At 37.6% G+C, this 16,924-nt stretch overlaps 1 protein-coding gene across 1 annotated transcript in view; it reads right to left on the bottom strand.

Annotated features, from left to right (window-relative positions):
- Positions 1–16,924, bottom strand: part of Vps13b (vacuolar protein sorting 13 homolog B) — a 408,041-nt gene that overhangs the window by 205,957 nt on the left and 185,160 nt on the right. Inside the window, exons 26-30 of the mRNA XM_051202586.1 lie at positions 15,466–15,637; positions 14,903–15,017; positions 12,619–12,760; positions 9,850–10,258; positions 5,460–5,571 (exon numbers count right to left, since the gene is read on the bottom strand). Coding sequence (XP_051058543.1) covers positions 5,460–5,571; positions 9,850–10,258; positions 12,619–12,760; positions 14,903–15,017; positions 15,466–15,637 — 950 coding nt within the window. The remainder of the gene's footprint in view (positions 1–5,459; positions 5,572–9,849; positions 10,259–12,618; positions 12,761–14,902; positions 15,018–15,465; positions 15,638–16,924) is intronic.

Raw genomic sequence — 16,924 nt, 5'->3', positions numbered from 1 at the left:
AGTAAAGGGAGCTATCTGAAGCCAACATAATATCATAAGATTGGGGACATATTATCACTAGTCAGTGTAACATACCTTAACAAAATCCAACACGAGAATAATTTTGAGAACATCATTTACCCAGAAGGAAATCAGAGGCTGAGAGAAGGAAAGAGCACATTTGGGGGGAATTTGTAGAACTTAATCTCAACACTGCATCTGGAAACTATAGCTCCCGATTAAAACAGAGAGTAAGCTCTAGCAGACTACAAAAAGGAATAATGATGGAAATGGAGCTACATTCACCAATAAAAAAAGAAAGCTTCTGATGACAATTCCTGGAAAAAATACTTGCCTGTTTTTAAAATTCATTTCATGTGTGTGACTGTTTGTCTCTGTGATTGCACACCATGCGTGTGCTCTGTGCTCACAGAGGTCACGGGGTTCCCTGGAACTAGAGTTACAGGCGGTTAGGAGCTACCATGTGGATGCTTGGATTCAATCCCAGGTCCTCTGTAAGAGCAACAAGTGCTCTCAATTGCTGAGCTGTCTCTACAACCTGCATGTTACCCGTTTTTAAACATATCCCCTTTACACACAACCAGGACAGGTTACTACTGATGTTAAGTCACGTGAGGAATGATCATAAGCTCGGCTGTGAATTCTTCTGTCTGTGTGCTTTGATATGTGCTGACATCAATGTGAACTAAAAACCAGAGTAGTTATGGCCACTGCCTGCTCACTCACATCAATGTTCTTCTCCACAATAGGAACATTAGCCCCTTGCAATTCATGGCTGCCTCCATGAACATTGCTGACACCACATACAACACAATTGAAATTATCTTCGAAAAGAACTGAGTAAAACAATTGTCTACCTGAAAATGGACATTTACTTACTGGTTAAAACTCTGAACAAGACAGCACATTCCAGACATTGAATAATTATGTTTTAATTACATGGCAGTTAAGAAAATCAGTCACTGGATTAAGAGTCTCCAATGACAACAGGGGTAGTCACAAATCTCATCACAGGGGATGGCCAGTTCAGGCTATGCATCTACTGCTGTCAGCGCAGCTAGGGCCATCTTTGAAGACTGCTGGGAGTTTCCCTTGCATTGGGTTTCTACCTGACCCCACAGGGCCCCAATTTCCATTCATCTCTATTAGCACTCTCTCTGTGTGCCCACCCCCATCCTGATCGCTTGAGTTCCCATGCTCCACCTCTCTCAATCCATCCAGGGGGGTCTCCTCACTATTTCTCCTTCCTAGGGAGCTCCATGCTTCCAGGGTTGGGTCCCCCTTGTTACCTTGCCTTCTCTGGGTGGATTAAAGCATGGTTATGCTTTACTATACAGTTAATATCTGCTTATGATTGAGTACATACCATGTTTATCTTCCTGGGTCTGGGTTACCTCACTTAACATGATTAAAGCTGTCTTATACAATAAAAATAAAATACATTGACTTTATTTACCAGATAAATCTGTTAATATTTGTATCTGATGATGAGTCATTTCAGAGCTTATAAAACACACATGAGTTGGTCAGTTACAGCTATAGGTGACTACTGAGAGAGAACTTGAAATTTAAATAAAACTATCACAGAAAGTTTCAAAATAGAACAAGACTTGAGAAAAACAAAGACTGGAGTTACTAAGAATTTTTAAAATGATAATGTTCAATATTAAATGAAAAGCACATCTACTGGAGGAGATATTGGTAGCTGTAGGCTACAGTGGAGGGCAGGCTGGGGTGGGCTGCTCATGGCCCTGTAGACAGACGGCCACACACCTATTTGCACAGGGCAACGTTAACAACAAAAGAAGAAATAGAGTTGGGGGGATGGAGTTGGAGACAATAATAAGGAGAGTTGGAGGGAGGTAGTGGAATGTAGAATGGATATTCATTATATAAACAAAAACATTTAGTGAAAAATAAGTTAAGAATCTCTAACTCCTTGATGTAAACTTGTTCATAATAAAAAAAAAAAAAAAAAAAAAAAAAAAAAACCTCTGTTATGGAATATTTCTTTGCACTATCTGAAGGTGTGTCACTGTGATTGGTTTAATAAAAAGATGAATGACCAATAGTTAGGCAGGCGGTACAGGCAGGACTTCTGGACAGAGAGAACTCTGGGGAGAAGAAGCTGGAGTCGCCAGCTGGATGCAAGGAGATCAAGACATGCAGCAGGCGAGGTTAAGGTCACTTGGTGACATGTAGATGTAGATGAATACAAAAGGGCTAACTTAAGTTAAAGAGCTACTCAAAGGGCTAGTTGGTTCAAAACAAAAATGCTGAATAAAATACTCATTTTTAAAAAAGCATCTTTTTCTGAATAGAATAATATGAGAAGATGACCACAATGAGTTAACACAAATACATCTTGGAAAAGACTATGTAGAGGACACACTATTACTTAATACAACAGAGACACACATTCAGAAGAAAGTGGCCAAAACCCACTAGATATGAACAGTGAACATAGCATAAAGAAATGGCCGGTATTTGGAATACATACTGGAAAGAAGAAAAGCTTCATTTCCTAGTGCGCATATTGTGGTATTACTTAATTTACAAAATTATCATTGGAGCTACGGGGATATGTTCGCCATGCAGGCCTGAGGACCAGAGTTCAAACCCCAGCACTCAGATAAAAAGGCAAGTGTGACAGCAACATTATAATATAATGAGGATTTGGAGACAGGCAGATGTCTGGAAACTACTGGCCAGCTAGTCTAGTTCAATTACACAAGTTACAGGTTCAGTGAGAAACCATGTCTGAAAACATTAAAAACCGAGATCAGTTAAGGGAGGTAATTATGCCATTTGGTGGTCTTTCTCTTACTGACTTAATTTTGAGTCATTTGTTTCTTGCTAAGAGGTCACCTTTCCCTGTGCTTGTTTGATATAATTGTTATTATACATAAAACACACATAAAAAGACACTAAAGCCAACACCGCCCCTCACACCTCTCCTTACTCCAACTGGAACTGACCCAGGGTAGCATGGATTTGCAATTCTAGTTGTATTCTATCACCTTTGGTTAACTGTCTTCAAGACAGGGCTTCCCTGTGTACTCAAAGGCTCTCTCAAGTAGAGCACTGTTCAGGCTTTCCGTTATCAATGTGATGGGCCTTTAGATACACAGGAGAATTGCTGCACTATCTGATAACTATCCTTAGTCTTAACAGAAACTGCTCAGGACTTCACATGGCCATTTTACATTCCTACCAGAAATGTAACGGTATCACTGTGGCATCACAAACACATGCAAGTATGTGTGCGCAAGTACACATGTGCGCACACGGCATATGCATATTTACATATGTATGTATATTTATTTCTAGCTCCTGACACATAGCTCCTAAAGTTTGCATCTCTCTAGAGTAGTATGAGTATACCTGAAAGCTACTGAGGTGAGAGGATTTGTGTTCTCTGAAAGACCAAGAAAATTATGATAGGAATCTGTATTTAGTCTCTAAGGGAAAAGGCCTGAAGGCAACCATTGGCCAAAATTGTAAATGATCTTATTTAGGTGATAACCATTCCATAAAACTCCAGAAGGATAAGGATATGCTTCTGCTTTTGTTTGATCTAAATTTAAACACCAGGAACTGTGAGCTCTCACACTTTTAAACATTGCCTCTGCTACCTAATTTAGGAAAATTTTCATGAATCAAAATGAATACTTTCATTATTAATACAACTCCCATTTTTTTTCCTCATTCCTTAACATGAGAAGTAGTTAGTAATCTACTTTTGCTGTGAATCTTTGTGTTCAGAAAGTTTCTTTATTTAGGAATCATATAATATGAATCTTTTCAGCCTTGTCCACTGAGATTTATGACTTAAATATTCCTTAAAAAAGAAATCCTGGGACACAGGGTCTTTTGCTTTATGAGTGTATTTCTATTCTATATTTTTGATTGTGAGAATAGCTGAGCCATCTCTCCAGCCCATGTGCATTTCTATTCTAAACGAGTCACTCCTACATGGTTTCTGTTCTGTGATGCGGAGAACACAGCATCTCAATGAGACCCTGGAATGTTTTTGATGAGCTTCTGGTTAACCTTTAGGTTAGTTACATAAAAATGACATGGAATGTGAGCTTTCCACAAAACTGCTCTTCCTAGCAACCCTGCTGGCACCACAACTCAATGGTGTCTGACACTCTGGCACATTGTGCAAGCCTAGTGTATGTGGGACTTCAAAGTTACTATAAATGCTTTGAACTCAATTTCTCCTGAGCCAGGACAGCAGAAATAGGCAAGAAAAGAGAAAAACGGAAAGGGAAGAAAAGGAAAGGAAAAGGGAAAGGGAAGGCCCCAAGGGATGCTGACATTTAAGGTAGTGCTCTGAAAGTCCATGAAGAAAGCCAACAACAAGAGCTGGATGGACAGGAAGCAAACCTAAGGGAAGCACCTCACTGGGTATAAACCAAGTTCCAAGCAATAAGGATGCAAATCTCCAGGGGTTTGAGGCTGGAAAGGGAAGGCAAGAGAGGGGAGGAAAACTTTTTGTCTATTTCACTACTGGTACAAGGATCTTTTCATACAGATTTTTTTTTCTTCAAAAGTAAAATAAGACCTTACCCAAAGCACAGAAAATAAATGTGCAAGGGGACTTCTCTCTCCTATCATAGGGCTGGAGACTGAAGCCTGGCCTCAGACTGACTTAAATTGTTACCTTCTCAAAGCTGTGACTATTCGAGAACAGGAAGGCATTCAGTTTTAAAAGACTAAATGTGGCATCAGAAGTCTGGAACAGCAGGCAGAGCAGGAGAGCCACTTGTTCATCTGTGTTTCTGGGACTGCCCTCACATGGCGCTTTTTGCAATTGTATGTCTATGCCTGGCAGCAGGGCCAGCTTCAGTGTGAGCGATGCATTATTTTTACCATGCTCGTTGCATGTGCTCGGCAGTGGAGTCATCCATGTACGCTTGGTGTGGTTGGCAAACACTTGGTGACAGAATCCAGAGCCCAGCATTTGCACAGAAAGTGTTTACTGTGAAATTTCTCCTTAGAAGTTTGCTTTTCTTTACAGCTTTGATCCATATGACATCCACAGGCCCACACTTCAAATAATGGCTTATACTTAAATTAAGAAAACACTTCACTTTGATACAAAACCCCAGTAGCATGTGGTCGTTCTAGAAAGGACCTCATTTTCTCATGTGATTAGAGATTTGGTCAAATATGAGGGCTGCTAAGTTTTCCAAGCTAAGCTTCTTTAGTTTATGGCGACTTGGTCCTTACATTCTGCTATTCATCAACACTTCACAGCAATACTTGATTTGTCTGAATGAATTCAGAAACCCACAACTGAGGAAAATCAGAAAAGCATGGTTTGAAATATCAAAAGATCCCCAGGGAAAAGAATTTCTAGAGGCCAAACCAAGCAAGTTTTATTTTATTGATCACTGTATTCTGCAGGACAAAATTACTGCAAGGGTAAATGTAAGAAAGTAAAAACTTACTGGTAAATGTCTTTCCTGAGGACAGATCTGCCAAGCGGGTTATCAGCCTGAGGAGCCATGGCGACAGAACCAACTTTTAAAACCATCGTGTCTTCCTTTGCTGCCTGGTTCACTGCAACAAAATTAAGAGATATGACGCATAATGAAAAATATTTGAGGAAATGGGATGTAATACTTTAAAACAAGAACAGTAAATGAATAACAAACAACAAGAAGCTACACTCAGGAATAAAAAGTTTGATCCTTTTTAATGTCTGTTTCCTTTAAATCCTAGATTGTGGTTTCCTGTTTCCTACAATTAAAATGATAATTAAAAATAACCAACCATGCCTCAATATAACAATGTTGTTATTATTCAGTGTTATTATTCAGTATTATATGTATATAATACTAAGGCCATATGATGAATTCATTCTACAACCATTCTACTGTAGAGTTCTTGAAAGTAATTTTCAGGTCTGGAATTTTAACATTACAAATATACAACAGAATATCAGCAAGCCAACAAAACTTCTCAATAATTTAAACGTGGATGTGTAATGGTAACAAAGTGTATCACTATATTACAGCATAGCACTTTCTGTTATGAAATGTCAGAAAATCAAAGAGAAATAGGATGGCTCCAGTGTTGAAGATGGTAAAGGGCTAAAGATTTAATGTGAGAAAACATCTTAGTTTGTCATCAGAGGTGTCTTGAATTGCAATGACTGTACCTGGGAATGGGCTTAAGAAACAGGTGCTACTTTTTGATAAAGATGAGAAGAGTTATAGAAAAACAACATGATGATCAAGATTACACAGATGCCTCAGTCCTAATTCTTCTCTTTGCATTAAATGAGAGATTAAGTAACCTTGTATGCTCATACAATGCACACTTATTTTTGTTGTGACTCACATCTACTTCAGATTATCTGGAAAGGATAGGGATTTTTAATGATCCTATTCATTAAATTAAATGACTTCTAATATAAGTAAACTACAAGGGTTGTTTAGCTATTATTTAAACAATATTAATATGATATACAACTTTCTACACCTTAAGTAAATACACTTAAAAACCTGTAGGTGGCTCATGCCTTTAATCCCAGAACTCAGGAGACAGAGACAGGCGGATCTCTGTGGTCTACAGGCTCCAAAACAATACAGAGAGGCCCTGTCTCGAAAAACCAAAGTAAGTAAGTAAGTAAATAAATATCAAAACGGTAAGGCGAGTAACATAGCTCAGTGCTAGTATACCTGGCTACCTTGTGTGAGGCACCACTGAGAACGGCAGCGGTGGGACTATGAGTAGAAAACGAGGGACAGATGAAACCTTCTGCTTCTTCTCAAGGAAACATTAGGATCTGCCACAAACAGATCAGAGAAGGGCTGGGCGCAAGGCCTCCTAAACGTCGTACAAAGGCACAACCCGTGTTTCCCAAACTATACTGCCCAGAGAATGCACAAGCTGGGAGATTATTTCCAGCTGCTTCAGCAGCACACTTGGTACAGTCTGACTCTGATTAGTTCAAAGCAAGAAAGTTAGAGTTCAGAAAATGAAAACACAGAATGAAGCTAGGCGGCAAGGGCAGGAGGGTGAGTAAAAGGGAGAAAAGGCTACAGTGGCAGGGAGTGGGGAGGAGGTAGACAGCACATGGGAGTGAAGGAGATGAACTATCATAGTAAGTATCAGCATGTGGACATCTCAGTAAGCATAATTATTTAAAAAGCCCAATGCACAAAAGATCAAACAGAAAACTACGTCTCACACAGCTGTGCGATTTTCAAATGACAGGAGGTCTGGCTTGATTATAGGTCCTCATACTATCAACAGTGTTTACATTTCACAGATCTTGCATTATATACCAAGCTTAATAGTTCCATGTGGGTAAAGCCTCTGATTAAGCAGAAGGCATCAATTAAGTCAATAAATAGTAAGCCTGGCCAATAGACTACACCACAGAAGTACAATTAGTGAACTTGCTAACTGTCCTTCCAGGCTGCAGATACACTACCCGCCAAATGAAATCTCAACTGCAATAGAAGCAGTAAATGGGGTGCACATGGAAGAAAAATTACATACTGTGTTACATACAAACCAGGTCCAAGGAGGGAACTCTGTTAGAGCCCAGCATGCTCTCAGGGGTTACAAGGTAAAATACAACTACTTACTGACAAGTTTCATAAATTAAATTAAAATGTTGCTTTTATTATAGAAAATATTCCATTTATAATTCCTTTCATTTACAAGAAAAAACACTGAAACAATGAATTTATACAAGGAAACATGGCTTGAGTGATTTCTTCAGTTACATTGTAGCTAGAGACACACAACCCTACCTTTCTGCCTTATTTAACCTGCACTGAATAATCGAACCAAATGAGAGAATGTTCACTTTTAAAGCATTTCCAACATGAAAACTGATGCCTTCCTCCTTCACTTCAGCCACCTTAATTGAGTATCACCAGGAACAACTCACCCCAGGAAACACCACATGCTGAATCCAAAACCCAGATCACTAAGCTAAAACAAAAAAACTAACCTGGGAAGTAGAACACCTGTAGGTTTAGAATCTAGGTAACTATGAAAGAGGCAGACAACACTCAGGTTGTATTCATACTTTCAAAATCACCTACCTGAATAAAACACTAGGATGTTAAAGATAATTTTATCATAATCAGATGTTATTAAAAAGCTTCATATTACCAAGCTTTACATTAGCAAGAACTATAATTCAGAAAGATCATCCTTGTGGAGGTAAAACTGTGTGTGTGTGTGTGTGTGTGTGTGTGTGTGTGTGTGTGTGTGTGTGTGTGTGTGTGTGTGTGTGTGTGTGTGTGTGTGTGTGCTTTAAGCGAAAAGGCTATAAACAACTCTGAAATCATAATCTTGCTTCATTATTCTGAATTACAAATACAGAGGATTTTTGTGAAATTATAGCATAAGATTCTTCTCTTTAGGCCAGGCGGTAGTGGTGCATATCTTTAATCCCAGCACTCCGGAGGCAGAGGCAGGCAGATCTCTGGGAGTTCGAGACCAGCCTGGTCTACAAGAGCTAGTTCCAGGACAGGCTCCAAAGTGACAGAGAAACCCTGTCTCAAAAAATAAATAAATAAATAAATAAATAAATAAATAAATAAAAGATTCTTCTCTTTAAACCCAAATTTCTCAAGTCAAATATAAAATAATTGAGTTGGGAGAGTCCTTTAAGTTTCTCGTAAGCTCAGTAGATTAAAATACCTAAAGTTGAAAGCATACTTAACTTATCACTTTGTAATATCACAGTTTTATAACATCATAGCCATTATAACAAGCAGAAAACGGCCATCACCACACAGAGACTCTGCCAACACCTTCATGTGGGTCTTCCAAGCACCAATGTGAGAGATAAACTTCTGTTGTTTATTAATTCCTGGTTAATTATAGCCATGGGAACAGAGAAAGATAGCATAAGGAAGATCACAACTCAGTGTGTTCCTCACTTCAGTATTGTCACATTGTTAAATCTGACCAAGGATTTCTTTGTGACAGTAGGATTCACGTGAGGCATGCAAAATGCTCCTTTAGCAGAAAGGATGTAACTTCCTCATGGGACTATTTCTATTAAGTGAGAATTTACTATGGAGCTGCTGCTATATGCATCTTCTCCCAGTGCCATTACTTGAAAGCATCTAGCATGCTGAAGAGCGACCTTGGTGTCACTATGCTATTGTGGCAACCTGCAACCCCAACAAATAACTACAGCCATGTACTGACAGCTTGGCTGGATGTGCTCACAATTCAAACCCCAGCAGCAAAGGTGGGATTCTAACTCAGTCTGTATAATAGGAAAATTCTCAGCATAAACAACTGAGCTACGGCATCTCTCAAAACTTCTAAATCTTCACTACATTTTTCTTCCATGGAGGAAACTAAAACGCTGCAATCCCCCTTCTGAGTGGAAGCAGGGCTACTGACACAATCAAAGACTTGGATCTACAGAAGCCACTAAGAAACCTGAAAAGGCCATGCTAGGTCTGTTGACAAAGTTTTCTTCCCACCCTGTTACTGGGTATTTATAACAGAATTTGCACACATTTCATCATTATGAATGTTATTTTGTTTTTTTTTTTTAACAAAAATTTATGTATCTTGGATACTAATTGAATACCACATTAGAATTACAGACAGAAAGCAAAATGTTAGCAAGGAAAAATAATCTCAGTTTTCTCATTCTACTAAATTAATAGAGTTAGATACTTAGATATGTAGTAACACCTGTAAAAAACAAAGCCAAATGTGAAATAAGACTTATGTCCATATATTAATAATTTTGTCCATGTGACAGAAAAACTAATTTAATACACCACACCCAGCCACCCATCTGCACATTCCACACACATGAAATAAAATGAAACCAGAAAACTATACCTTCAACAGTTGACTGTGTTTCTTCAGTTTGGGGAACAAAAATTCTGATCACACTTGTATTGATATAAATCAAGGGTAAGTTGCGGGAAGTCAGCGCATGGGTCCTCATGGGCTGACCAGTAGATTTCCTTTTCTCTTTTTGGGTCCTTGGTAGTTTCGTCTGGAATATGCTTGCAATAGCATTAAGTAAAGGGAAACAAAGCACAACATCAAAGGCTTGTGCAGAGAGAAGAATCTCGTGGAGAAAGTGAGGTGAACCATCCATGAAGCCCTCAGACAATCTGTGAAAACTTCTTCTTTCATTTCTCGAGGTTAGCTTATGGCGGACATTTTTTGTCACGGCTTTTGTGTATGTCAGAGAGAGAAATCCATGCTGTTGATGAGAGCCATCGAGGAGTTTTGTAGTTGTCTGTTCCACAAAAGGCAAGCACAACACAGATGCCATTTTTTTAGAGGAGACAGAATTTGTGTTGGTCCTACACTTAATAAACATGGGAGTGGTCAGTTCTATAGAGCGGGTAAAAGCTTCCCAGGATATTACACTGATAGACCTGAGAGTTAGGAATTCCCTGAGAAAACTATCCTCCCCAATCAATTAGAGATACATAAAATTAGACTTCCTAACTCCAGACAAGATGAATGTTTTTAGATACAGGGCCCAGGGAGTGATATTAATAACAGAAGTCAAATAGAGAAGAAAAAGAAAGACCCACATTACAGACACATGACATGGGAAGCAATGTGCCGAGGTGTCTCCAAGTCTGTAACCCATGACCTCCAGGGCCCCTTGGGGACTACTTTCTTTCGGGTAGACGCCTATAGCCAACCGGGGATGAGAGAAATAACTATACCGTTCACATTTTATTGCTGAGTTTTTGTTTTTTCCTAGTGTCTGTTTGCTACTGTTTGTGGGTACACACAGGCATGTGTGCTGCTAGGGATTGAACCGAAGGACTCACACATGCTTTGTGAGTACATCTGAGCTCAACTGGCAGCTGCTAATTTTTCTTTTAAAGTGGACTTTATAATGAAGAAAGGTGAAAAAACTTTATACGCATTTTTATAGTTAAATACTTGACCACTGGGGATTTAAAAAAAAAACCACACACACAGCAATAATTTAGTGCTAAATATTGTTTTCCCTTAGTGGTCTTCCATCTTAACCTTTCCAAACTTCCTCTTTGTATCTGTCTCTGATTCCCTTGTTTTCTCTTTCTATCCTTGGAAGAAACAGAATCACAGTAATGCAAAACAGAGTGCATTTTAATCCATATGCTGCTGGCCAGTAGGCAGTAACATGGGCAAAGGGTCTGTCATCACCCCAATGGAAGAGGCCATAGTAATGCTCCAAGTCCCAGGTGTCTAAACTGTACTTTGAGGAGAAGGCTACACTAATCTAAATAATCCCATAATAAATGTTCATTTAAACTCTGGGAAGAGTATAAAAGGCATTTAAAAATACTAGTGCTTAAAAAAAAAATCTTTGGAACGTGGAATATAAATATTCTTGAAAGATAGGCCACATAAGGGAAAGGCTTTCATTTTTTAACCTGTTGTACAGGTACAACAGTTTTTAAAAAATATATTTCTTTTCATATTTTATTTTCATGTGGCAAAAAATAAGTATCTCATACCATTTAAAATGAATTCTTATTTTAACAGACAGCTAAACTGTCATGTAAGTAACTGAAGAGGATGGAGTCCAAGGGATTGACTGTTTATGCAGTGTGCAGTCCTCTACACATCTCTAACTCTATTCCAGGGCAACTATTTTTTTTTTTAATATAGAAAGAAAAACATCAAAAAATTTCAAGGAATTCACAATAAAATACCTGGGGCTCCGTGATAAAGTCACTTGCTGCCTAAGAATTCTCCTCATGGATATTAATGGGCATGCAAGTAAAGAAAAAGAAAACTAAGCAGGGCTTCTAGACGCCATATCTCAGACTCTACTTCTAGCATGAAAGAAGTGATTAGAAAATGTTAAACATCAAATGAAGAGGTGATTTGCTAAAATGCTAATACAAGCTTTACATGTAAGGAGAAACTCATGAAATACTTTTAAAGATAATATTTATGCCTTTTGAAGTCTATGAAAAAATTTTGCATATGCTGAGGAAACATTAATGTTTGTAGTGAGGTGGTAGCCTAGGCGTTGGCTCTATTTTAAAATTTCATAAATTTTATTAACTTTAAGAATGTCACTTAAAACAAGTATGTCTAACAACATGTTTACATATGTTGACCATTAAAAAAATATAAATTTGACACTTCTGAAAGTCATTAGGGTGCATTTTGTACCCAGAAAACAACAGAAGTACAAACTTGTCTGGATTTAAGACAGCAATAAAGTACTTCCAATTATCTATGAGAAGATGACAACTGCATAACAGAAAATAAAGAAAACAAACAAAAAGCAGTCTTGGCAAGAAGGAAACAAGGAATGACAAATGCAGTATTGGTCAACTCTTGATCATTCAACACAAGTTCAACTAAAAGTCATTTTACTTAATAGCAGACTTCGATTTTCTTATAGTGATGGCAATATTAATTCTTATTTATAAACTCAGAATAGCAATAGTATCCAGAGGACTTTCCAGAGTATGGTAGAAAGCCAATCTGTAACATGAGAATACTAATAAAGTTTCCTAATAAAGTAAATTTGAATGACAAGAATAAACATCAAGAGTTGACCTCATGGACAGCTCAATTCCATCTTTGCCACTTGTTAGGGGGATTCTGAGGGATAGCTTTAAAATGATGTCTTACAGAAGGAAAGAAGGCAGAACAGTTACGAAAAGGGTCCTGCTTGCTGACGGGTCGAACCAGCAAGGTGCGTCTGTTCAGCTTGTCAGTACAGGAAAGGAAGACACCTCCACATTGCCCCAAAGACCAACACTCTTCCCCATGGCTTGAGGTGATGGACAGGAGCAAAGAAGGTGAAAAGACAAAAAAATAAAATAAAAAAGAAAAAGAAAAAGAAAAGCAATAAGCGGGAAAAAAAAAAGCTGGAAAGATTTTTAATTCTGCTCAAGTTTGCACAGGTTCAGGTCTGAGCCGTTTCTGATGGGGCTCTGTCTGTACTTTCTTCTGCAAAATCATTGCAAATGGAAGTAAATAAAAAATAATAAAATAATTGCTTTCCATATACAATAGTACTTTACATTTCTAGCAATGGCAATCCAGAAGATACTTACAAATGGAACAACCTTTCAAAAAGTCAACATGGCATTCATAAATGATAAAATAATAATAAATACGATATAGCCATACCTTTGCCTTTTGGTGAGTTTACTCAATTGCTACAAAGGAATATGGTCACAAAACATGAGCAGATTAAAAGAATAAGCAACTTTAAATTTTAACATAATTTAGAGGAAGAAGTCTAGAAGAATTGACTCTTAGTTCTAATTCTCACAAATATTAGTCCTATTGGAAGGAAAATAGAACAAATACAGACAATTTAAAATATATTCTCAAAAATCAAAATTACTAAATGAGTCTCACCACAGGTTTTTCTTTGCACTGCAGAAATACTCCTTCAAAATGTCCTGACTGCCAACCTTCCCCTGGCCTGGAAGACACAAGTTCACCTTATCTGTTCTCTGACCAAACATAACCATATCAACGGCTCAAAATTAAACCAGGCTCCACTGTACTTAAGCACACTGTACTTAAGCACAGACGTAACAGCGCACCCAGCAGAACCATCAGCACGGCATTCTGATGGCTCAGCATGGGAGCCTGTCTCCTAATGAGAGATTGAACTGTTTTTCTTTTTCATCAATTCTATACCATAAGATGAGAAGGTAAAGATGTAAAATCTTTGTCTATTTTCCTTAAGATTTATATCCCCAGTGCTTAGAATAGAGCCCAGCATGTAAAATATATTAATGAGCATATCATTATAATGAATAATTTTTCTAAATTTTAAAATTTACATACTACAGTAAAACTAAGAATAAACTATAGTACATAATAATCATATCAGAAGTTACTTCAACTCTTGCATTGATATATTACATGACAAATCACATCATCTTAAATGTACTGTACTGGAGAGAAATTAAAGAAAATCGAATGCCAATTAACATTTCATTGTTAATATGACAAAAATAATTACCACCTGATTATTAAGATAGTATTATGACAAGTTCTACTACATAGCAATTGAAGTATTTTATATTTCATAATGACAATTTTCGTCTGTCATGGATGTGGATTTTGTTTCTATAAGCAATATGACATGTGAGAATAGACAAATACAGAATTATTTTAGGGAATGTAATAGATCAATACATGTATAAAAACACAATGGGCATCCAAGCTACACAGCAAAACTCTTGAGCTGATGAATGCTATTAAGTCATAAGAAAATAGATTCTAAGACTGTAAGAGAAATTACTGTGGAATTGAAAATACTACTTAACATATTTTAATAGGATCTTTGAATTTATTGTATGTGTTATAGTTCAAATTAAAAATAAAACACTGTAATTATAAATTTAAATGAGAAATATGGATTTGTGCTTTTATTTAGGAAACATTAATGTCAAGATCATTTTAAAACATTGGAAAACATCTTTCTTCTAATTTTATGTATTAATTATTACAAAAAAAATCATACTTTCACAGAATCTTACTTTTGGTGCAGAAGGACTACATAGGGAATAATGTGGTTTTAGGTTTATGTCACTTACATGATTTATAATAAGGGAGAAGTCCCCTAAGTGTTAAAGGGCATAAGTAGGTGCTCTATCTCAGTGTAGACTACAAAGCAACCAATATCAATGTGTTCTAGGCATCTTAGCAAATCTGTGACACATGGCAAACACACATGAGGTGACCTGTAAAAGCAGTTATGTGGATATTTATGAAGAGCTATATGCCATGTTATAAAGTTTTATTGGATAAGAATAAAAGAAAACTAGGAAAACAGTTTCATCTGTTAAGCATTCTCTTTGAGAGTAATCACAATTGTAAAATAGAAACACCCTTAGGTGACTGAGCTCAAAGGAAACAGCTTTTCCTGTGTTTACTACTCATTATTTACCTGCTTTGATAGTGGTCAACATTGAAACTCTCTATCTTACACTTCACTTTGGTGTACACGTCCTGCACGTCTATGGATGCACTGAGGTCTTCTAGTTCACTGACCATACAAACCTCTGCAAAGAAACAGTGTCAGTGTCAGGACAGCCCTCATAGGCAACATCCAAATGTACTGTTTTATATTTCATACTGACTGGTGCATCCTGACCATGTAGGGCGTTAAGTTTATACAGACTTCTAGATTTATAAGCAACATTAGTCAAAAGGCCTTAATACTAACAGAAGGCATATAGCTATCTCAAGTTAGGAGAAACCACACTTGTTATTTGAATAGATAAATCTGCTATCAGCCAAGATCTCTGAATACTGACAATTCAATGCCGTTATAATCTAGGGTTAGTCCCTTGTTCCTTCTGGGGTAAATTTTAATTACCAATGAGCAAAATTAGATTTCACAAAGTCAAACACTATGGACCCACATGGAGGAAAGTGGACCACATTTCCTCTAAAGGCAGTAAGCATTTATCTCTCCAGCAGGAAAGAACAGCAGCGCCCGCCCTGTACCTGTGCCTTTGTTCCCCACATCTGCAGCGAAGAGCTTTACGGTGAGTTTGGGGAGCACACACTGCAGCCACAGACTGACCCGGCCACTGGACCCGCCAATGCTACTGGTGGTTTGTTCCAAAGTCACAGAATCTGAGAATGGGGAGTCGTCACCTGCCTGAACAGAGTCTCCCTGTGGTGAGGAGAAGCAAGAAACCAGCAAACATTGACACTCAACCAAGGACAGGTAAAATCAAACGTAGACGAGGTTAGATTTTATAAAATATTTTGTATGACTGAAATCCAGAGGAATAAATATGAGCTTCTTCAATTTAACAATATACCGAACTCTGAGTATGGCTAAGATCCTAAATTCTGTGGTAGCAAACATGCTGTGAAAATCTTGGTGGCTTGTTTGTTTGCTTGTCTGAGGTGTTGGTTGTTGTTTTCAAAAGTGCTCAGTATCCTAGTACAGAGTAAACCCCTCTAACTGAAGTTAAAGTGGATTAGTGCCGCTTCACTCTCAGATGCAGGGAGATGCTGCTGGAGACGGAGCCTCCACTGCTGTATGTGGGTAGACACAGATCAAATTCAGAGTGTCTGTTTGTTAGAACATGCATCTGTACACACTTTCTGTCTGCATCTGCTTAGTTAGGTTGAGCCCAGTATGCAGTATTTAATATTAGGATAAGGACTTTATACACCATGCATATGATTTTATAACAACTCCACTTTTCAGAGTCCAATACCTCCTTTGTAAATTAGTTTTTATGATGATATTTATTGCTGACAATCTAGAATAAATAAGACCATGATCATAAAGGAAGTGTTTCTACATTGTAAAGATTTCATGAGTGGAGGGTTAATCATTAACACCAAGCTACAACCAATACTAAAAAAAAAAAAAAAAAACAAAAGCACACTTGCATATTCTGGTAGGATTTTGTACCTGTTTCCTCTTACCTTTCTGATTTTGTCATCTAACTAATTTGATAGACATTTTTATTTGCATATATAATCCATAATCTCTAATGGTTCCCTATTGATTTGAATGTCTCAAACAACATGTTTATTTCCTTGGTTATGTAATCACACAGGAGGAAGCAGACACCAAACCTAACATAGTTGAAATTTCTAGAACTAAGAAACTACAGAAATTTTACTTTTGGTTAGCTGGCTAACATTACATCTAAAAAGCATAAACTGTTTACAAAACAGTACACCTTCTGCAAAGTCAAATCACTAAAAGAAGACACACTGCAGCTGTTACACCTTCCTTAACAGTTCCTAAAATCAGAAACATTCCTGATCAAATCTTCCAACCACCAACATATGCCCGGGGAGAAAAGCAGCCAAGAAAACAACATCTGATTCATCTTCATCGCTACTGAGTGCCCTACTAGGAACACTGAGAACTGGGGCCCAGTTTAGGAAGAACTCTCAAGAGAGCATCTTATACTACTTCATCATGCAGTCTTAA

The sequence above is a fragment of the Phodopus roborovskii genome, unplaced genomic scaffold, assembly GCF_943737965.1.
Source record: "Phodopus roborovskii unplaced genomic scaffold, PHOROB, whole genome shotgun sequence".
In the NCBI taxonomy this organism is placed as follows: Eukaryota; Metazoa; Chordata; class Mammalia; order Rodentia; family Cricetidae; genus Phodopus; species Phodopus roborovskii.
This window is presented reverse-complemented; position numbering and strand designations above follow the sequence as displayed.